The 22,982-nt window shown below is 49.5% G+C and overlaps 1 protein-coding gene across 3 annotated transcripts in view; it reads right to left on the bottom strand.

The window, feature by feature from the left end:
- Positions 1-22,982, bottom strand: part of DDX11 (DEAD/H-box helicase 11) — a 1,292,375-nt gene that overhangs the window by 840,573 nt on the left and 428,820 nt on the right. For all 3 annotated transcript variants that reach the window (XM_069628571.1, XM_069628573.1, XM_069628572.1), the window contains exon 9: positions 3,575-3,774. In XM_069628571.1, the coding sequence (XP_069484672.1) occupies positions 3,575-3,774 (200 nt within the window). The remainder of the gene's footprint in view (positions 1-3,574; positions 3,775-22,982) is intronic.

The raw sequence follows: 22,982 nt of genomic DNA, 5'->3' as shown, positions 1-22,982 counted from the left end.
TTCTAGCCAGTGAAGAAACTGGCGCCTTGAACTCTCGGCCTCGCTGTGAAGGCCTAAAACAGCGTTTGGCATCTGAACTCAGCCTACAGACATTGGCACCAATCACATGAGTGAATCGGGCCCCTGCGAATGCAGGATGGAGTGCACACCCTACTAAAGATCAAGGTAAGCCCATAGGGGGACATCACAGCACACAGTAAAGAGAAGGGAAGGGCCCAGGGGAATCGGGTGAATTCAGGTCTGAGTGTGCACCTTGTATTTGACAGGTATTCATCCGGGTGAAACAGGGGAAGTGAAGACTCGGGGTCAAGGGAGTCTCATCCATCGCTCCTGCAGAGACACAGGTGAGTGTGACAGGTACTTTCTGTGCTTTGGATGAATCAGCACATGAAAGTAAGCATCCTGTAGTTCCAGAGACACCAATCAATCCTGGAGACGAAGGCCTGGAGGACTTCAGAAAGAGTGACCCTCTTGAACTTGTCCTTCCTGAGAAGTTTGTTCAACCAACGCAGTCCAAGATGGGTCTCAATCCCCCGTCCTTCTTTCGAATCAAAATCTATGAGGAACACCATCCCTTGTTCCTCTCCGCTACAGGCACGAGTTCTATGGCGCCTTTCTCCAGCAGGGTCAGGATTTCCAGCACAAGGAGCAGATCTGGAAGCTTCAAAGAGAGATTCCCTGGTGGATTGTTGTGAGGCCGCTTTAGGAAGGGAAGGCAGTAGCCGTGGGCTGTGGTATCCAGAACCCACGCATCCAAAGTAATAGCTCGCCATTCTTCGAGATGCTGAGACAGCCTGCCCCCAACCGGCGAACCATGGGACATGGCCTCATGACTGTTTTGGAGCGGCTGCGGCAGCGCCTGAAGGCAAAGAGGCAGCTGCTTGAGCGGCTTTGGCACCCCTATTTCCCCGGCCACCATGGTACTTTTACGACGACCCCTTTGACTGGTGGCTCCTCTCGTTCTACCAAAGGCGGAGTAGTAACGAAAAGAACCTCCCCACCACTGCTGTGCCCTAGGACGAAAAGGCAGAGGTTGACGCACAGCTTCGCTTAAAGATTTTGCCGCAGCTTTTGAGGTCGGCAACCTCTCAAGGCTCTCGTCAGCCTTGCTGCCAAACAAATGCGTGCCATCAAAGGGCATGTAAAAAAAAACCGGCTTGCACATCCGGAGCAAAACCTGACTTCCGCAACCAAGCAAATCTGCATATAACAGTCATGGACAGGCTAACACTGTTGGCCGTGTCCCAACCCGACTGAAGGGATTCACACATGGCATAGCAAAAAGAAAGAGGTGATGGCTGGAAGGTTTAGAATTAATCTTAACCTCTGGCTTTGCTCTGGGCAACCCTCAGACCATTGTTCTTCACCTGCCAAGCCATTACATAAGGGGAAAGACCATATGCAAATCAGGGGCAGTCCGGCCGGAACTGCTAGGTCACATCTCTTCTGCACGAGACCACCAGAATCCCCAAACATGTTTCAGCCTTGTTGGGCCTCATCAGTGAGGAGTAGCTTGGGTCTCTAGGCCCAGCAGGCACGGGACCCACGTCTGGGCATACCCGTCCCACTCGGGGTGACAAAGCAAAAAGAAAGAAGTGATGGCTCCATCTTGCACGAGAGCAAGGAACCCATCCCTTTCTTCCCCTCCGGGAATATGCTCAGCTGCAAGAGAAACACAATTCCACAGTGTGTGTGAAAATCTTGCCAAGGCACAAGTGGAGTTGGCTGATTTCAGTGCCATACTCCCCGCAGAAAACACCTTGCGTGCCCAACCATCAAAGCGTTTGTCGTCCCTATCAGGAGGGATGGTAGGGTACGCCGCCTGCCTCGAGGTGGCGGTAGCTGCCTGAACCACCAAACTCTCGGGAGTGAGGTGAGATGAAAGGTAGCTCCGGTCACTACTGGAAGGGCGGTATTTTTTAGTTAACGATTTGTTAACTGCCGGAAGAAATTCCTGGGTCTGACAAGCAGCTGCCACCCTTTTCTGCAAAGTCAAATGAAAAGGTAACACTGGGTCAGAGGACGGACCTTGATCCAAAATATCCGTTAAATCATCCTGAATAAAATATGCAGAAGGACTGGACCAACCAAGATATTCAGTGACCCTAGCCATCAGTCTCCTGTAGGACGACTCAGCATGAGCCCCAGGCTCAGGCCTGCCAAACTCCACCTCAGGAGAAGTGTCCAAGCCACTGGCATCATGAAGAGATTGCCTTAATTCTTCCAACTGACTATCCACTGAAAAGACAGGAGCCACAAGAGGGTCAAAATCTAAATCTGACCTCTCCTCCTCCTCATAGATGTCATTCAGAGGGAGGTAAAAGTCCCGTCTCGGGACAGCAGAAGGACTGGAGTCCGTAACAGGCCTCACAGACTTGGAAGAAGCCTTCCTTGGAGGATCCACAGTAGCAGAGTTCTCCGATGGCAAATTCCGGCCAAAAGGCCCCGAAGGTGTCGAGAGCGCTGATGGCTTCGGCGTCGAGAGCACGGACGCCGAGGGCTGGTACGAAGGCAAAGCTTCGACGTCTGTATTCAACGGACACAGAGACAACGGAGTCGACGCAGACCTCGAGCACTTACCAGTTTTCTGCGGTCTCGCTGGTGACGAGGACCGAGACCTGAAAGCAGGTCTCTTGCGACCATCCTGAGCCTTGTCCGAACGAGACCTCGAAGGTTCCTGATGAGGATCGCACTGAGGATCCGACCCCGAAGGCGCATGAGCCACAGATCGAGACCGTTCCTTGCCGGCTTGATCAGAAGGCACGGACGGAACTGTGCCCTGGGATTGGAAAATCGCCAGCATCTGCTCCCTGAAGACAGCCCATTGCTCCAGAGTTGAGGACTTCATTGGACAAGCCACTTTCCTCACGGCTCCATCCTCTGAGGACGACGGGGAAGGTGACCGGTGACATCGCTTCCTGGAATGCCGAGACGAGGACGACGAATGGCAGGAACCACTCCGTGAAAAAATGGAACTGAGGCTATGGGCACAGTGCGTCCTATTTATAACATCCGGTGACATTGCCCTCTACAGAGGCCTTCGAGGGACATCGACCCGATGCCATTGACGCAGGACGCCCTCTGCCGAAAAGTTTCCGAAGTACACAGCTGTGGATATTACATATCATAGACGTGGAATACGTTGGGAGGACAGAATCCATTCGAAATAGTGGTAATGGCACACTGATAAGTGTTAATAATGTGCGCTAACATATAAGCAAGTAAATAATGTGGAACGACTAATCGGAAGGTTGTACAACTGGCTAGGTACTGATCAAGATCAACTGAGTTGAACTGTTACTAAGGAATATTTCTGTATTAAATAAAAAGGGACTGGTCATTATATGTGCCAAGTTAAATCAATAAAGACTAGCCTATAATGTTAAAGAGACCAGGTCTTTGATGGACAGGATCAATTTTCATTATCGGATTTTATAAATGAGCATAGAAGTTCACAAATCCCAGTGAGTTAAATACCCCTCATGCTGAAAACCTGTGAAACTGAACAAAACAAGGGCTAATGGAATAATACTAAGAGTGGACCAAAAGAAAAAGGACTGAAATGGCATCTCACCTGAGCAGGAGGAATGGCAAAGCGACTTCCATAATAAGGGCATGCTTTCATTCCTTTTCCCAGGGTAACAAGCTGCTCAATGTCCTTCACTTCCACCAGTGCTTCATCCCTGAGTAACTGCATCTGCTCATAAGAGTAAAAGGGGCAAACAGCTCGACTGTCACCCTTCTTCTTCTTGCCTTCTGGCTCTTCACTCTTTTCTGAAAACAGAATATAAATTTAAGGGATTTAAAGTGGCCCTCTGCTGCAAGTAAATGTTTCCTTACTGTACAGAAAGACTGGAAGAACTTGTATAAAACAAGTTAACATTTCCTTAGGCTCTTTCTGGATAGCAGGAACTCATCTGTCAGTTAATTAACTTTCCAGACTTTCCTTCCAACCTCCACAGATTTCACATGAAAAGCAATACATTACAGACATGCACCAGCAATTTTACCATGAGCCCCCACACTTAAAGATCATCTAAAGATCTTAAGCCCTTCCCTGAAAAATAGGAGAAAAGAGATTTGTGTTTAACAAGGTTCCTTGCCCTTTTCTCCCATCTACTGATAACACTTTGCCTCTTCAGTTAGACTTAGTCCTTACAGTACTACTGTCATTTTCATGCGTCTGTCCCACATTCTTTTGAAATATGTTTCTGTTGTTGCAGCCATCGCAACTGACTGTGGACAGTTGTGCAGAATGATAACCTATAGGTCTACAAAAGGTTCCCATTATATGACTCATATCCTACTCACACATTGGACTAGTGATCATTGCTTGTTGTGGAACCCATTTCACATAAAAACGTGAACTGAAGCAGGACCTAAAAGGCAGGTTCTATCATGTCAACATCTCCCTTCCTTCAGATGGCCTTTGTCTGCCTAGATGCATTTAGAGATGTGGCCTCCAAAATGGGACATAGGTTTGAATGTCAGCAAGACTGCCTCTGTTCTGTACCATTCAGAATTTGAGAAATTGAGTACCACTGGTTTAGGTAAGAACACCTTTTGGCATTCCAAGTGGGTGCGCTGGCCAATAAAGTTGTTCTGATAGTTGGTGGCACACCTACCAGGGCCTGAGGTCCTGCATGCTCCATGCCCTCACTTACCTGCCGCAACCCTGTTCAAAACACATCCCTCTCAGATACAGGCTGGCCATGGAAATAGAGAAGGGACCCTGCTCAAAGCTCCTTTCACTATTTCCACACACAACTAGTTTACCACCCGACGCATACAAATGTGGTTCTACCTCTGTTACATGATGAGATACTTCTGATCTGGACCACAAAGGTACAGGCACTTAAAACAGTTTACAGAAATTGTAACAAATTCCATCCAACGAACAACTTTAAATTACATACTCCTCAAAGTTAACTTTGTGACAGGGTAATGAGTGCACTTTTCAAGGGAAACCAAGGACCTCTCTACACCTGGTGTGGGCGGCCTACCAGGGCTAACCAAGACCTACCCCAGAGCAGACGTGGTAAAGTTGAGGGGTTCCCTGTCCTCCAGGATGAGGGGAGACGTGTATGTGCATCGGTGCCTCTGCTCTGGCCCAGTGCCCATCAGCCTCTCTGTTGGCGCCCACCTTTGATCTTTCAGGTAATTTCCCGAAGGCATGGAGTTCAGAGCAGCCTGATGTACCAACACAAGATGCACAGGGTACAGCAACCATCATGTACCAGAATCCTCAGAAACCTGGGATGGATCGTGGAGCCTGAGAGGCAGCAACATCCAGAGAAGAAATTGGACTAGAAGTACCACAATGCACCTAGGCCCAAGGGAAAAGCTGGACGCTCTTGGCTTGTTACTCAAAAGAAAATGGACTAGGTTTGCCCATTCAAGAAGTACATTAGAATCCCAACACCCACCACAGTGGCCCCATAATCACTACAGGTGAACAGTGGAGCAGCGGAACTGTAGCCAGCGGAAAAGTATTACTAGTAAGTGAGATCAGGGAACACTCCCAAAAACCCATTTGGACAGTGACCTACTTGATCTAAGAGGTGAGCAGAGAACAAGCAATAACAGAGACTGCATGGTTAGCTGGAGGGAAATTAAATCTGGAAAGGGGGTGGCGCTGTGGAGCAGCCCAAGATGGCTGCCTAGCTTTTCAGATCCGTGCGGCCTCAGAGTTCATCTGCTCCCATCTGTGGTTCCCGATATTGTGAAGGACTATCGGCTGGCCGAGCTATTTCCGCCACTGCACTGGACATTTTGTGCGATTTTGGACTTGATCGGTCCACCTGGGACCCGGCTGGCACCCCTGTCGGATTTGGGCCTAGTATTCCACCCGGCCCCGGCGGTTACCCAACATCCGCCCCTCCTGCCTGGCCTGCCTGACTCCTGGGTCCCCTCCCCGCTCCTATTTCCCGCCGCTCTGTGGAATTGTGGTGGATGCCTGGAGGTCCCGCTGCGGACAATGCCACACTTTGAATGCTACCTGTTGCGTCAGTGATCATCGCGGCCTTCCCCGGCGCCGACAACACGGAGGACTTATTCGCCCCGCTGCCACAGCGGACCAGGTGAGCGGGAGCTGGAGCGGCGAGACCTCTGCCCGCTGTGTGCGACCTTGCGGGCCCTGCTGGGCGCCAGAACTGCTATAAGGAAGCGCCCCTCATCATACTGTCTGCCCACTTTCCCGCTGACATTGTCACTACCTCCGCTCGCGCCCTCCTGAGACAGATCCCGCTGGCCCCCCGTGCAACCTGTACACATGAGGAGGCCGCAAACGCCCACCATCACAGCTTTGCTGCTCCACCGTTGACTCTCTGCTATCTGCAGTGGCCCCCCAGCTGCCCCCAACCGCCTACCGCTACCGAAAGTCACTACGGTTGCGCCTGCCGGCCCCTGCCTTGCCCAGTTCTCCATCCTACTCATAAGTGGGCCCTCACTGCAACCGGGCCCACCACAGTGACAATGCCTAGCAGACACAAGGCGGGGGCCCAAGGAGGTACAATGGACAAGTACGCTAAAGCGGTCCCTCGAGATGAGCCAGCCAGCACATCATCGCCCCAGGACGAGCCAGACTTGACCCTGCACCGAGCGGTCCGAGCACTGGACCTCACCCTACTAATGGAATCTATGGCTAAAAACATTGCCTCCTTCCATGAAAAACTAGACGACATCAATGCTAATGTCGCCTCGCTAAAGGCTCGAGTAGACCAGGCGGGATCGAGGATCACCGAGGCTGAAAATAGGATCTCGGTGAACGAAGATGGTATTAACACGCTCCAAGACGCAGTGGCCTCTCTAACGCGTGACATGAAAAGTGTCAAGGCGAAATGTGACGATTTGGAATCGCACTCCCGTAGGAACAACCTGCGCATCATCGGGGTCCCTGAGAATGCCCTTAAGGGGCAAATGGAGGACGCAGTGGAGAAACTCCTCAAAGACCTGCTGGATGACCCTGCCCTCTCACCGTATTTCACAGTCGAGCGGGCTCATCGAGCCCTGTCGCTGCGGCCCAGACCCGGCGACATCCCCAGAGCCATTATCGCCAAGATACTCAACTACCGCGACAGAGATCTCATCCTCCGCCTGTCGCGGGAAAAGGGAGACCTGCGATTTGAGGCCCATACAGTTAGAATCTTCCCAAACTTCTCGCTGGCGGTGCAGCAGGAGAGGCGCCAGTTCTTAGCCGTCAAGAAGCTGCTCAGGGAGCGCAACGTCCCCTACGCCATCCTGTTCCCGGCACGGCTAAAGATTACTCATGATGGTAAGATCTTCTTCTTCACTGTCCCTGACGAAGCGGTGAAGTTCATTGAGTTACATATACCTCTTCCTGGGCCGTGAGGCGACCACGCGCCATAGACTGCACAGCCCACGATGCTATGAAAATGTCCACGGATCCATGACTTATGATGTGTTGATGGCAACCTCACCGTGTCCACTCAGCAACTGCGGCCTCTTGTCATGTGTATGCGGGCCACAGGCCAGCTCCTAAACTGCTTACTTTGCCTTCTCCCCCACTTGGTTCCTGGAGCTATCCCTGTGCCCTACTCTCTCCTGCAATGTCAACCTACCAGAGGGCACTCTCTGATCTCAGAGGCTGTCTGTGATACCCGCTTACGGCAGCAACACATTCGGGACAGCATTTGCTGCCCCACATCAAGCCACAAATGCTGGCCGCACAGAACCAGCGCCCCCCCCCCCCCCGTTGCAGTTGCAATGTCTGTTTTCGCTTTTATGTTGTTTCTTTTATTGACTGGCCCCTGTTGGGCTGGGATGTGGCCCTATCCACGTTGGATCTGGTCCGCTGACCTTTGGTTTCCCGTTGGAGCAGGCCCAAAGGGCGCCATGTGTGTTCTGGGGTGGGAGGTCTACACTGCATGTTGGGGTTGGGCAGTGAGGGTGGGGGGTGGCGAAGTTGGGGTTGAGTTAACAGTTAATAACATGACTGAGAGATGCATGACTTCAACTCAATACTACTGTGCACACGGCAAGTGCATAAGGTGGAATCCTAACGAATACTACCACTGGGATGTTCCATAAGGTGACGCTATGGCTCTGAACATTATCACATGGAATATCCGTGGCCTAAGCAATTTCACTAAGGCCCGCAGGATAACTGTCTATGCCCAGCGACATGGCGCCAAAATCCTCTTTCTCCAAGAAACCCATGCTCTTGGGCGCCTAGCAACATGTCTTGGCCCCACGTGGAGCCACACCAGATACTATACGAAGTACTCCACCCAATCCAGGGGGGTCCTAACTCTAGTCCATAAGTCAGTCCATTTTTCCCTGCGCTCCAGCCACATTGACACTGAGGGTAGATACGTGATCCTCCACTGCTCACTCGCTAATATGGAATGCCTCCTAGTGAACACATATGCCCCTAACTTTGATGCCCCTAAATTCTTTGATGCCATCACCACCACGCTTCTGAAATATGTTGGTATTCCCATCATATGGGGCGGTGACATGAATTTGAACCTAGACAAAGACCTGGATAGGTCCGGGACGGCCCGCAGAGCCCCATCACGCGCAGCCCATAGGTTACACGCCCACATAGACACACTTGATCTCAGAGATGTATGGAGAGCTCTCAAACCACAGGTTAGAGAGTACACATTTTACTCGTCGGTACACGATAGCCTCTCCAGGATCGATCTTTTCCTCATATCGAGTTGCATGATGGGCAGAGTCACAGAGACCAAGATATTAGCGCGCACACTATCGGACCACTCACCGGTAACACTTCAGATAACACTGGGACACGACCAGCCCCCTTGCTCCTCTTGGAGATTTAAGTCGGAGGCCCTACTATACATAGTCTTTAAAGCTGATATCCTAGCCGACATCAACACCTTCTTTGAGTGCAACAACAGGCATGACACCTTCGATGGAGTGCGCTGGGTGGCATTCAAGGTCTTCATCAGAGGGATGTGCATATCTAGAGAGGCTGGGGTCCTTAAAGCCATAAAAATAGCTTACAACAGTCAGAAGTGAAATTAAAAGAGCTCGAGAGGGCGTATGCCACCACCCCTTCCCCAACCATACTGGCACAGATTAGAGCGGAATTAGAAACATTTGAGTCTCATGCCCTGAGAGAAGTTCGGTACTTCGCCCGCCCCGTGGCGGCCAGGAAGTATGGTGAGGGGGACAGGCCGGGTAGGACACTCTCCAGACTGGTCCGAACTGAGGGGGGCAGGAACCGCATTGATTGCATCAAAGACACAGGAGGTACCATGTGCTGGTCCGACCATGATATCCTTGGGACATTCACCGCGTTCTACACGACCCTGTGTGGCCCCCAGCAAGAACACAGCCTGCAAGACACCGATGCCCTGCTAGATCAAATCCCCATGACCCTCCTCTCCCGCGCGACCAGCGACCTACTTGAAGCCCCTATCACCCTCGATGAGATAACCACGGTCATCTCGAACTGCCCCAGGGGCAAAGCACCAGGCCCGGACGGCCTCACCTCGGAGTTTTATCAGGAGCATGTAGCCATTCTGGCACCCAGACTCCTGGAGGTGTGGAACAAATCCTTAGAGTTAAACAACCTACCCCAATCCATGCGCGAGGCGCTTATAACTGTACTACCCAAGCCAGGCAAACCGTTGGACGAATGTGAGTCCTATAGGCACCTTTCCCTGGTCAACACTGACACAAAAATATTTGCCAAGATAATTGCCAATAGGTTTCTCCCCATTATGCCCCACTTAGTCCACCCCGACCAGAGTGGCTTTGTGCCCGGCAGATCCACCGCCCTTAATATCCGTCGCCTGTTCAATGTTCTCGCTAGAATTGACCCCAACGCACAGGCCGTGGCGGTCCCCCTTGATGCCCAGAAGGCATTTGATATGGTGTCATGGCAATACATGTGGGCGGTGCATGAGGTCGTACATCAAACTCCTCTACACAAGCCCCGCAGCCAGAGTCCTAGTCAACTCCAGGGCCTCGGCCCCCTTCGCTCTCCACAGAGGTACCCGCCAGGGCTGCCCGTTCTCTCCGATACTCTTTGCGCTCGCTATAGAGCACATGGCTGACAACGTTAGGGACAAACAGACGCGTAAAGGTATACGTCTTCGTGATACTCCCGAGAACATTTCTCTATATGCCGAGCTTCTATATATTAGCGTCCCGGCTGCCCACCTGGACCCGATATTGAGAGACATAACCAAAATTGGCACTTTCTCGGGCTTCACCATAAACTACTCCAAATCTGAAATCTTCCCGCTCACCCCGTCCACTACACAACCGCCCTGCGAATTCCCCCTCCGATGGTCACAGACGCGGCTGTGGCGCAGCCTGATGAGGCTCAAATGTTGAAATGGCGCAGTCTCCAACTCTCTCTATCGGGTAGACTATCTCTAATCAAAATGATTATGGTCCCTAAATTTCTCTACGTCTTCACTAATGTGCTGATCTGGGCCGGAAAGCGATACTTCAGGAACCTACACGCTGCATGTGCCCAATTTCTATGGCACTCGAGCACGGTTCGTAAGAAATGGCAACACATGACTCTTCCCTATGGTAACGGGGGTTTTGCTAAATACTGGACAGCCGCGCAGGCCCAACACGCCACATACTGGTACACGTTCTCCGATCCCCCCCCTCGCATGGGAAGCTCGAGAAACTAGCGAGCGATAGTGTTAAAACCCTCTGCCTCATCCTCCATCACACACATCACGCCGATGCCCCGGCAGACCCTTTAGCGGCCACTATCAGGGCCTGAAAATATATCCTGCAGACACAACCCGACCACCACCCATACTACAAATGGCTGCCCATCTGGCAGTTCCCGGGCCTCAGCCCTACACATGATAAACTCATAATGAAACACTGGCATGACCTGGGCTACCGGGCCCTGACCGACTTTTACCCCGACGGGAAGTTTATCACTCCGCAGACGTGGCGCCCCGGACACCTGGGTCGTGCGTTTGAACTACTACAATACTATAGGCTGAGGGCGGTGTTCTGCGCCCGGTGGCCCTCATATCCAGATGAGCCCCCAGACTCACCTGAGATTCACTACATATCCAACTCGGCTGGTGCTAGGGGGATAGTGTCCGCGCTGTACAAATTGTTGATGGCCGACCCCACAGACGTGGCAATCAAGGCGCGGGATACGTGGAGTGAGGAGCTGGGCCTCCCCATCACTGACGCAATGTGGGGAAAAATGTGCACACACACTCGCACCACCTCTCTGAATGCCAGACATAGGTGCATGCAATACAAGCTCCTAACAGACTAAATTACACGCCTCAAAGACTGGACAAGTTTGCACACACCCAGGCCCGCACCTGCCCTAAGTGCGGGTCTCCTGCTGCAGATCACACTCATATGTTCTGGTCCTGTGATGCGCTGGGCCCATACTGGACAGCCATAATTGAAGCTCTCTCAGATATTACAGCGTCCCGTATCCCTCCAGAACCCCTAGCTATACTGTTCGGCCTGTGGGATAACCCTGACTTGAGGGAAATGTCTAGGTTTCTGAATGTTGCCAGAATAATAGCCAAAAAATGCATATTACAATGCTGGAAGCGCCGATCCCCCCTTCGTTTGAGATGTGGATGAGGGCCCTCACCTGGACTCAAGCATGCGAGGAGGACTGCATTAACACCCTCCCGCTGACCTCCCGACCCAAGAATGTGGGGACGGAATTTTGCACCTATTTGAATAAAAAAGATGACTTGGAACTATTGTCCTCCCCCCCTCCTGGTGATGTAAATGAATCCACTGTTGTGCCGCATAAATCCGAATAATGGCCCCATCTGTACCTGGCTGGCATTCCCATGTATTGCATTACCATGTATGTATCGGTTACTCTTACTATGCTGTACATTGTGTTGATTGTCTGTTCTCTCACCATGCCAATAAAGAAAAGTTTTTTTTAAAAAAATCTGGAAAGGGAACAGGGCTAAGGGCCCTTATGTAGACTTCCTGAGGAAATGTCCACAAAAAAGGGGAGGAGATGGATGGAGTTGGGATTAGCCCAGAATTTAGGCCAGGGAAGCAGTTGACTCTAGTACACAGTGGCAGCTGAGGAAGCTTATCAACAGAAAGGGGAGTGCTACAGACTGCCAGCAGACAGTGAGAGATGTTTGGTTGAGGTTGGAGGAAGACCAAGAGATTAGAGTGGAGTGTGGAGGAGACTTTCTGCATGTTTATGTTCAATTAGGCAACATAGGTGACGGGCAAAAGTGAAGAAAAGGTTGAGAGATGGTCATCCAGAGGAAGGAAGCCAGGGCATTCAGGCTACCGCACCTCATTAGTAATAGTCCCTGAGGCAGTTAGATCGAGATGGTTGTGGCCTTTAAGCCTCCCTACAGTAGGGCTATACAGTACAGACAGTAGGGCATCATCTGGCTGTAATTAATCTGTACTACAAAAAGTGTTTTTGGGGCAACGAGACTGGGCTAGGAAGGTGGGAGCCCCCATTCTAGGTGTGACGTGTGAAAGGATACAGGGGGCATCCCTAGACCTGAAGCCCCAATGGTCTGTCAGTACACACTTTTATATTAAAAATGTAAAACTTATTTTTGGCATTGTGACTCATTGAGAACCTTTCAGGTCAGAATCTATGCTCTTTGATATAGCAAGGAAAGGTTTTCCTCACTAGAGCGATGGGAAAGGCCGTCTGGCTATGACTGTAGAAGGTTCAGGAGAACGCATCGGGTCACAAACACATAGTTAGCGTCACAGAACATTGGGATTGCTTAGAGCACTATGTGTTTGGGTTTCGATGCAAAGGTTTAAATAAGAACATATAAGGTCCATAAATTAGTTTAATCCTTTTATATGTTTTCCATAAATGTCACATAGGATGTAAGGTTAAGTATGAGTCAAGAGCCAATCACGGTCCAAAAACTAATGTGAATATATAAAGGAAGACGAGTTTTGCACAATACCATGAGCTTCCTCGTGGCCAAGAGTAAAGAAGTTGTAATCATTGCACTTGACCCAATTCACAAGCCTTTTTTTTATTTAAAGGTAAGCATCAAAAAGCAAACATAGGGATCTAACACTCTGGCTGTTTGGGCAAAGGTTACTAGAAGTACTGGACTACACATGTACTATGTTAGACAAAATAACACTGAGCTTAAAGGAAAAATAAAGACAAAAAAATATAGAACAAACCAACTGACGACTCCTGCCCCCAACTGCCTACAGAGTGAAAGCTTCTATCTTAAACAAAAAGAATCGGACAATGCAGTACATCCGGCTATTCTCCGACGCAGCTATTGAAGTCTAACAAATTAATACTCTTTACGGGCCATTTGTAAATCGGGACCACAAATAAAAATCAGTGAATAACCATAACCTCACAGGGAAATGTAAGCTTTTGGTATCTGGGCATTGACATCAGGTGTACCGACAGGTGTTTTCTGAGGATTGCTTGGTGCCCCTCCTGAACAGGCCTGTGAGAGATGTTAACCACTAGAAATGTCTCCTGCTGACATTTATGGGCAGGGCAATGCTGTTTCACTTGGTAATCTCTACCATGTGTCCTAACGGTTAACCACAACATCCTGATTGCACGTTCCTGTAACATCCTTGGAATCACAGAGTTAACCTCTTTTCTCTCCAATCGCCCATGCCAGGTGGAACATGAAGACTTCCTCTCGACTATCACTCTCGCAAATTGCGGTGTTCTCCAGGGATCAAACCTATCACCCTGGTTCTTCAACGTCTATATGGCAACCTTGGCACGTGTGATCGCCACTTTCAGCTCTAATGTCAAGTGGTATGCGGATGACACGCAACTATCTTTTAGGCTACCCTCAGCTGCTTCCTCCTCCTTACTTATATCTGACTGTTTGTCCGACATTCAGTCATGGTGTGGTGCAAACGACTTCTGCCTCAACACCAGCAAAACTGAGATTGTTTGCATTGGGAACCATGCTCCCGCTTTCCCACTTTCATTCTGGCCGTCCTCCCTTGGCCCCGCTTCCACCCCACCCGCGAGGCTAAAAACCTTGGGGTCATCTTCAACTCCACTCTCTCATTCTCCTCTCACATTTCTGACATCTCAAAAAAGTCTAACTATCGACTACACCTCCTCAGCTACCTTTTCTCACTTTCCCCCAGTGTCTCACTTTCTCCAGAGCCCTGGTTCTCTCTAGGCTGGACTACTACAACAGTCTCTTCCTCAACCTTCCTGCTTCTGCCCTGCGATCTCTGCAACTCATCCAGAACAGAACCGTGAGAGTTATCCTTGGCCTCAAGCTGAGGAACCGCATCTCTCCGGCACTGAAATCCCTTCATTGGCTCCCTGTGGCTGCAAGGATCAAATTCAAGACCCTCTGCATAGTCCACAAGGCTTTCTGGGCCTGGCACCAATTTACCTACCTAAATACTGTCCTTCTCAAGCTCTCCGCTCATTCTCATCTACCTCCAACCTTCTGCGAGTGAACCGGTACTCTAAGCAGAGATTCGGAGGGAGATCCTTATCCTCAGCAGGCGCCTCCCTCTGGAATAGCCTTCCTGCCAACCTTTGTCTTGAGCCTGATCTCCTTAAGTTCCAGAAACTCCTCAACACCTTCCTCTTCTCCTCCTCCTTCTCCTCTCTCCCCTACCCTGCTCACCTGGCTCTCTGCTCTTCCCATCTCTCCCTCCTCCTCCATACAGCCTGCTGACTGGCCGCCTGGTGTAGTACATGTCCCTGGCACCCCTGCCAGTTCTCTCTGCACTTGCCTCAGGGCCCTGCACCCCACCCCCCTCACAGCACTTGTGAATAAACTCAAGAGAGCTTCCCTCTCTGCACTTACCCTAGTATCTACTGACTGGGTGCACTTGGACCCCACGCCCTCCCTTGACCATCTTGCACTTGCACGGTCTGAATGCATCTTTGCCTGAAGATAGTCTGTCTGTTCTCCCTTGTCTTCGCCCTTTAATGTGAACTTGAAAAAACTGCCTTTAGGCCTTTTTGCTGTATCACAATTGTTAAATGTATCTTACTCACTTACGGTGCCTGTGCAGACTGTTTTCGTCTCATAAATTCAAGGGCTCTGAGCGACTATTGTTTTTCCCCATGCTCCCACCCTCCTTGAGCGCTTAGAAACATTGCCTGCGTATAGACACTTTATAAATAAACATTACCATACTATACCAAGCAGTACTTGGTGCATAACATCCCAAACCTGATCCCACGAATCCTACTTCTTTAAGATCAAAACCAAGTGGCACTGCTTGCCACAGAATGATAAAGTTCTCACACATGTCTTATTGACACTAAATAGATCAGTTTAGAATGGAATATTGTGCCTTCTGTAAGGAACTCATGGTGGCAACAGTAAAGACAGACACAAGTGATCGCAGCTCAAGGGTGTTTATTAAACCATGAATGTAGGGTGGAAAAACACCTAACCTAAATCTAAGATGGGAGCAAGCTGCAACCATCAAATGAAAATAAGGCAGTCCTTGTGATGTTGTATCAAAATAAAAGGGCATATACTAAGAAAAACCTATTGCAAATCTTTATTCTAAATACAAAAGAAGTGTGGGGTAGAAGTTCTCAATAAAGAAAGAAGTGTACACAAAACAATAAGTCAGGATATCATTGCCAGGGGTCTCCCTTCCCCACGTTCTGAGCACGGGACAAGATGGATCTCCTGAGCAAAGTACACACTGTAGCCTTCCCAGCACGAGTCGACAGTTCCGTATCAGCTATCAGGTTCTTCGATGGTTAAGTCCCTTTTCAATAAAAGTCTCTTGCCTTCGATGGCCTGATGCATTCAACTAACAAACACAAAGAACAAGTTACTTCTTACCTCGTAACGTTCTTTCAATGGGATGTTCCACCGACGTATTCCTTATCTTGATAGATTACATTCCAGCTTGCTGGCCTCGGAAATGTTTTCAGTAGAGGGCGCTGCGCGTCGACGTCCCTCGAGCTGATATCCCTCGACAGCCTCTGTCTCAGCGCCAACGTCATTGTGCGTATAAATAGACTTCCGCAGTATCCGTTGCTCAGTTCCGTTTTGAAGCTTGAAATTAGCTGTGCATGAATTGGTTATTGACCTTGAAGGAACGTAAGCTGCAACCACAAGGGAAGTTTTACTGCGGGATGGATGGGAGGGGTGATAAGGAATATATCGAAGGAACATCCCATCGAAAGAACGTTACAAGGTAAGAAGTCACTTGTTCTTCGAAGGGATTGTGTCCTCCAACGTATTCCTTATCTTGATAGACTCCCATAGCATAGTGTGAAAGAGGAGGGAGTAAAATTGGAATATTCCCCTTTAAGAATGAACAGAATGTAACACAGCTTTGCCAAATCTTGTCTCATGGCTAGAGGAGGAATCCAGACTATAGAATTTTGTACAGGTATGTGCGGACGACCATGTGGCAGCCGCACATATGTCCTGAATCAGTACCCCTCTTTGGAGAGCCGAAGAGGCTGCGATACCCCTGGTTGAATGACCCCTAAGGTGTTGAGGGGTCTCTTTCCCTGCCAATTTGTAGCATTCTAGAATGGCTAAAATAATCCATCTTGAAATGGTCTGTTTTGTGATTGGCAATCCTAATTTGTGTCTTGCATAACCTACAAACAGTTGGTCTGCTTGCTTTATTCTAGCAAATCTGTTGATATAAAAACTCAAGAAACGCCTTGGATCCAGCCTATGTGGCTTCTCTTCCTCTTTCCCTGGATAGGGAGGAGGATAGAATGAAGGTAAGTTTATTTTCTGAGTGATGTGGAACTCAGAGACCACCTTTCGGAGGAAATTAGGCTTCACTTGTAAAACAACTTTGTCTTTGTGAAAAATTGTATGAGGAGGTTTGCAAGATAGAGCTTGTAATTCGCTCACTCTTCTGGCAGATGTTAGAGCCACTAGGAAGACCGTTTTAAGGGTGAGAAATCTTAATGAACAAGAATGGAGCGGTTCAAAAGGAGTACCCATCAGAAAATGTAAGACTAGATTTAAGTCCCACAAGGGAACTTGGAACGGCCATGGGGGATAGACATTAGTTAACCCTTTCAGAAATTGGATTACTAGGGGTAATTTGAAATATGATGGCTCCTCCGCAGTGCGCTTAAAGATTGACAGCACTGCGAGGTAGCCCTGTATCGTACCAACTTGAAGACCTGAATTCGCCAAATAGAGCAAAAAAGATAACACCATTGGTCTACTGCATGAAAAGGGTTCGATACGTTTTTCTCTACACCAGCTGCAAAATCTGTTCCAACGGCAGCGGTATAAAGTCTTTGTTGCTGGCCTTCTAGCTGACAGCAACACCTCCATGACGTCATCCGGAAGGTCCCAATCCTTGTATCTCAAACTTTCATAAACCAAGCGTGAAGGTTGAGGGTTCTGATGTCTGGATGGAGAACCTGACTTCCCTTCTGCGAGAGAAGATCCTCTCTTTGCGGAAGACGAATCGGAGGGCAGATGGACATGTCCAGAAGGTCCGGGTACCACGTTCTCCTGGCCCAATCCGGGGCAATTAGGATCATAGTCTTCCGGAATCTTCTCAACCTCCTGATCATCTGAGGAATGACAGGGACTGGAGGAAACTCGTATAGAAGTGGAAACTCCCAGTCTACTATGAATGCGTCCCCTAGAGCTCCTCTCGGGGGAAATTCCCTTGAACAAAACTGATCGCACTTCCTGTTGATACTGGTGGCGAACAGATCCACTTGAGGGGTTCCCCAAAGGGCGAAGATCTCTTGAAGGACTTCCTGAGCTAGCTCCCACTCATGGGAGACTGTGCTCTGCCTGCTCAGAGCGTCCGCTGTCAAGTTCTTCTCTCCGGCTAAGTGAACTGCCGATAGAGAGATTCCTTCTTGAATTGCCCAAAACCAGAGCTGCATCGCCTCTCTGCACAGTGGCAGTGTTCCTACGTGTTAAGCAGAAACCTGTGCAGTTCCCTTAGGGACCACTGCAAAAGATTTAAGACTACAGGTGTTGGCAGTAAACCCACTTGGTAGCAGTCTGCACCACCCAGATTTACCTGGTAGCTGTGGCTGAGCCATCAGACTTCCCTCAAGAAGAGTTAGGCAGTATGCAAAGTATACTCAATAGGCACTCAGATACACTGACCAGAGCTTTGGTATCAAAGTATATAATTATTTATTTAAAAACACACAGTTGAAACACTCCAGCACTCTTATTGTAAAATACTCTAAACACAGTTACTATTGTAATATATACACCCCTTTTTCCCTATCAGATGAATCACGGTAAAACACCACTTATTTTCATACAGAGGTGAGCGCTTAACTAGATTGCACTCTAATAAGTTTGTGAGAAAGGGAGGGAAAAAGACAGAATATGAAGAGGTACACCACTCTACGATTCAGGAACACTCTTAGCAAGGCAGAGAGCAAAAAATGTCACTGGTGAGCCAAAGTCCAAAGGCTGGGCCCACTCTTAGAGAGAGCAGAGCACAAATGTGCCAAGATCACACATTTACACTAGGCTTAGAAAGTCTTGCAGAGGGTTCAAGAAAGAGGTTAGAGAGGCTTAGAAAAGTTTAGCCAGGGTGTCCCAGGCTAACCCAGGTTCGAAAGCCGGGGGCTAAATCTACCCCGTACAGTCGGTAGCAAGGGAAGCCAGGCGGGACACGGTACCTTAAGTGGGAAGGATCCTCCAAGGGTGGCAGTTGTTCCTGGTAGTGGGTGCAAGTTGCGTCGTCGTCCAGGGGAAGAGAGGATCTCGACTTGGAGGAAAGATGAAGGTCGTTGCACTACCAGGGAAGAAACCAGCCGCAGAGTTTTCCGGTTAAAGGTGGTACCTTGGTTTTGCGGTCGTGGTAAAACGTGGTATCCCGGTTGCCGGGGTGCTTGGCACGGGCAAGGCGGCCACGAGGTACGTCGGGAAAGCGAAAATACGGTGAAACTGGATATCCCCACCAGTCAAAGGAAGAAGACTCTCCGGCGTGAGATCTCCTCTGTCGTTGGGAAAAGTGGTGAGGCAGTCCAGCAGGGCTCCACCGGTGGTGGTGTCGTGGCAGGTCGGCTCAGCTTCTCCCTCGTCGGATTCTTAGGTCCTGTGGCGACTTCTGAAGTTCCAGTCCCCAAAGCCCTGCTTTTATGCAGCAAACCCCCATTCACTCAGCCTAGCTGTCACTCAAACATGCTAAGTGGTGAGCCGGCCGGCTCACCACTTGGGCCAATAAGGATGGAGTGCGACTTCAGTTGCCTAGGCAACTCAGTCCAGGGTGCCTAAATTCCCCTCCGCCCCTCCTAAGTACCCCAGACAGATGGCACCACTTTGGAGGGCTTCTGTGGAGAAGCCCGCCAAAAAGTGGAACAAAGGGCTCGACTTGGGTTGGAGTCACAGAAGAGACACAAACGCCATTTTAGAATCAGGTTTTGGCAAAAAATACCAACCGGAGAATTAATATTAATTAAATAAAATGGCGGTATGTTTGAGGCTACCCTAAATAATTAAATAAAGGTAGTAGCCTAAAACAATGGGAAATCCATAGGAAAATATTCGCGGTTGAATATAAAAAGTAGTATCCACTGCCACCAGCCAAAACTCGATCAGGGGGGACGGAGACGTGCCCCCTCGACTAACAGACACTGGGGCAATTGAATTGCCCCAGCCAGTACGTCCACAATATGATGGTTTGTACTGGTTCTGTTCAGAATTTAAGACTAGTAAAGTCAATGGTGACTTTGCATGCCCTGGGAGACAGTAGTCAGTCCCAGGGTATGCAGTCTATACTGGGGGGTCACTAGGACACCCCTGTGTTACTGCACGGAGGGTGCTGTGTAACACACATCACAAAAACACATGAAGCCCTATGGAGTAAAAGACCCCATAGCCCATTAAACACATCTAGATTCAAAGAAACACACTCAAATCATGCCCAAGAGTGAGGGTAAAAGAGTCTCACTCTTGGCAGGAGAAAAAAAATAAACCCCAAAAATCCAACAAAGCTGCTGGGGGACTCACTAGGTTAGGAAATTCAGCCTAAACAGAGAATTCTCCCTAACACTACGCCTCCTCTTTTGTTGAGGTAGTGCATGGCCACTGTGTTGTCCGTCATTATTAGGACATTCTTCCCCTGTACAGATGGCAGAAAAGCCTTCGGCGCTAGCCTGATTGCTCTCAGCTCCGATGGCGACCAACGACCGCTGATGGTCAAGTCGTTGGCATGGGCTCCCCACCCTGTTAGTGAGGCATCCGTGACTACTGTTATCTTCGACCATGGTTGCCAAAAGTGTTCCCCTTTCAAGATGTTCTCCCGACAGGCCTGTCATGATGCCTACCTCCAAGGAGCCAGGTCCGACCCAGCAACCCCAGAGGCAGGCATCATTTCCCCCAGGGGAGTGCCAGTGGGCCCAAGCTGGGGCCCTTTGGACGCAGTCCTGGCGCCTTAGGCGCCAGGCTCATGTTGGACCTCTGTGCTGGCGCCTTAGGCGCCAGGCTCATAAAGCTAGACATGTGTGCAAGTGTTTTAATGTGCACTTACCTGATGCAGACCATGCTGCCGCATCCAGGTCCTCTTGAGGCCTGAATGGAACTACTTTACCTGTGGGGCTACTTTCCACCCGGGTGTGGTCGGGGAAGGATACATACCTGATCGGAGGAAGGATACACACTTGGAACTTCTTCCAAAGCTATTTAAACCACACCCGATCAGCAACTCACGCTTCGCGTTGTTCTGCTCCTCGCAGCTGGACGCTCACCGTGTCAGCTCCTGCATCTGGACCTCAGCCACGCCTGTCAGTATCCTGGGTCACCTGCAAAGGGAGACAAAAGACCTTACCTGCTAAATCAGCACCACAGAGACATCACACCGACGATCGTGAAAAGGAAGACATCATTTTAAAAGCATTTCGCTACGATCGCTGCAGCGCTGCATTTCACTCACCTATCCTGGACGCCACCATCTTCAGCAGCGATCATCCGGATCCACAGCCACTCCCCAGAGCCTAGAGAGAAAAAGACAAGAACAAGGTGAGAGAAGGAAGGGAATAGGAAAATCTCAGTTTCCTTCTAAGTCTTACCTTTTGGGTCATTCCCATTTCATTTCGGGTCTTGCCGCTTCCAGGCATTTTCCGGACCCCGGCCCCTATGGGGAAAAAAGACAAAGACATTGAATGAGCGAATGCAAAGACATTACCCGAGCGCTCATCCAGAACTTACCTGTCATTTACTGGAACTGCACGTTTCACTTCGGGTCGGCGCCATATCTCCGGCATTTCGAACCCCGGCCCCTAAGGGGAAAAAGACAATGAACATTATTATTAAGCTTGGACTTTTGAACTTGCAACAGAACTTTTACAGAGCCTTACCTGAATAGTCAAGCTTACCTGAACTCCCATCAATCCTCAATCCTAAGGTGAGACTTCACGGGGAATCGTGGAAGGGTATCGTGGAGGGTTGGAAGAGAGTGGGAGGCTTGAGCATAACTCAGTCAGTAGGTAATACTCCCTTTTCACGCACAGGGGAATATTCCTGCGAGCCGGAGAAGCCAGAGTAGAGTGGCCCTTCCTGTCCATCTTCAGAGTCCTGCGCTTCACCAGTGAAGAAGCATCAGCACTCGAAGCCAGACCTGCGCCTCCGTGGGAATCAGGTGAGCGTTACAGAACGCAAAGCCTACCCACAATTTCCCACCCGGGCGCTATGGAGACTTCCGAGACTGACCAGCTGGCCCAGCTTTTGGGGGAATTGCGGGTAGAGGCGCACTCAGCCCGCCAGGAGACTAACGCTCTCAAAAGAGAACTGATCTTATCCAAGGAAAGAACAGATGACCTAGCCAAAAGGTTATTACAGGCCCAGGCAGGGCACACTCCTTTACCTAATTCCGGAGACATTTCCACATCAATGGGTTTGAGTAACCCGGTACAAATCAATCTACCTGGACACATGCCTTTGGCCCCGCCTGAACGTTTTGCGGGGGATTCCAAGAAATATGCCGTCTTTATGAACCAATGTCGTTTACACTTTCTATGCAGACCTAACGACCAGACCAAGGTAGCCTTTATACTATCTTACCTCAGTGGCAGTGCCGCCGATTGGTCTATTCCATTGGTAAATCAGGATGATCCCATTCTCCAGAATTTTCAGGGCTTCCAGGCCAGCATGGAAAGATTGTTCGCTCGACACTCTCAAGGACAGGCCCTTGATAACGAACTGCTATCCTTACGACAAGGTAATCAGGATCTTCTGTCCTACATTGCCACCTTTAACAGACTGGTTGTGGAAACTGGATGGCCAGAAAACAAAAGGATCACATTGTTTCATCGAGGCCTGCGCGGAGAGCTTAAGGATGTTCTAGCTCAGATAGTAAACCCACCCCAGGTCTGCGCAGACTACATAGACTTGGTGGTTCAACTTGATCACAGACTTCAAAATAGAAAAGCAGATCGGTTCAAGTATGAAAACCGAGTACCGATCAAAACCCACGCTAACTCCAAGAGTACCGACGTATCTGAACCTATGCAAATCGGTGGTGTTAAAGGACCATTAACACAGAAAGAACAAGAGAGAAGGCGGCAAATGCAACTTTGTCTGTATTGCGGGACTTCCGGTCACTTTCTTCGAAATTGTCCAGTTAAACCACTTAAGAAGGTGGTTGGAGCTACTGATAACGAATTAGGCACCTGATTTGGGAAACGACCTAGCCCGACAAGCGTAGGGGTCCGCTTGCCGAGCTTGAAAACTAACTCTTTGACCTCGCATTTTGTCATGCCAATGGTGCTCGTGGACCCAAAACAGCCTCAGCAGTTGCATGCTATAAAAGCATACATCGACAGTGGAGCTATTGGAAATTACATAGACCGTGAATTGGCTTCCAGGATTAAGCTTCCTCTCCGCCCGAAAGTAACCCAAGATGTCATTACTACAGTAGATGGAACCGAAATAGCCTCAGGGCCTGTAACGCATTCCACTGTTGAAGTGACACTGGTAGGTCAGGATGGACATCGGGAAGCAATCGTGTTTGATGTGATCAAGGCCCCACAATTTCAAGTAATTCTTGGAATTCCTTGGTTAGAAACACATAATCCCAGAATTGAC

This window comes from Ambystoma mexicanum, chromosome 12 (assembly GCF_040938575.1).
Source record: "Ambystoma mexicanum isolate Mex_15411 chromosome 12, UKY_AmexF1_1, whole genome shotgun sequence".
Classification (NCBI taxonomy): Eukaryota; Metazoa; Chordata; class Amphibia; order Caudata; family Ambystomatidae; genus Ambystoma; species Ambystoma mexicanum.
The sequence above is the reverse complement of the archived record's forward strand: the minus strand, read 5'-3'. Positions and strand labels throughout refer to the sequence as shown.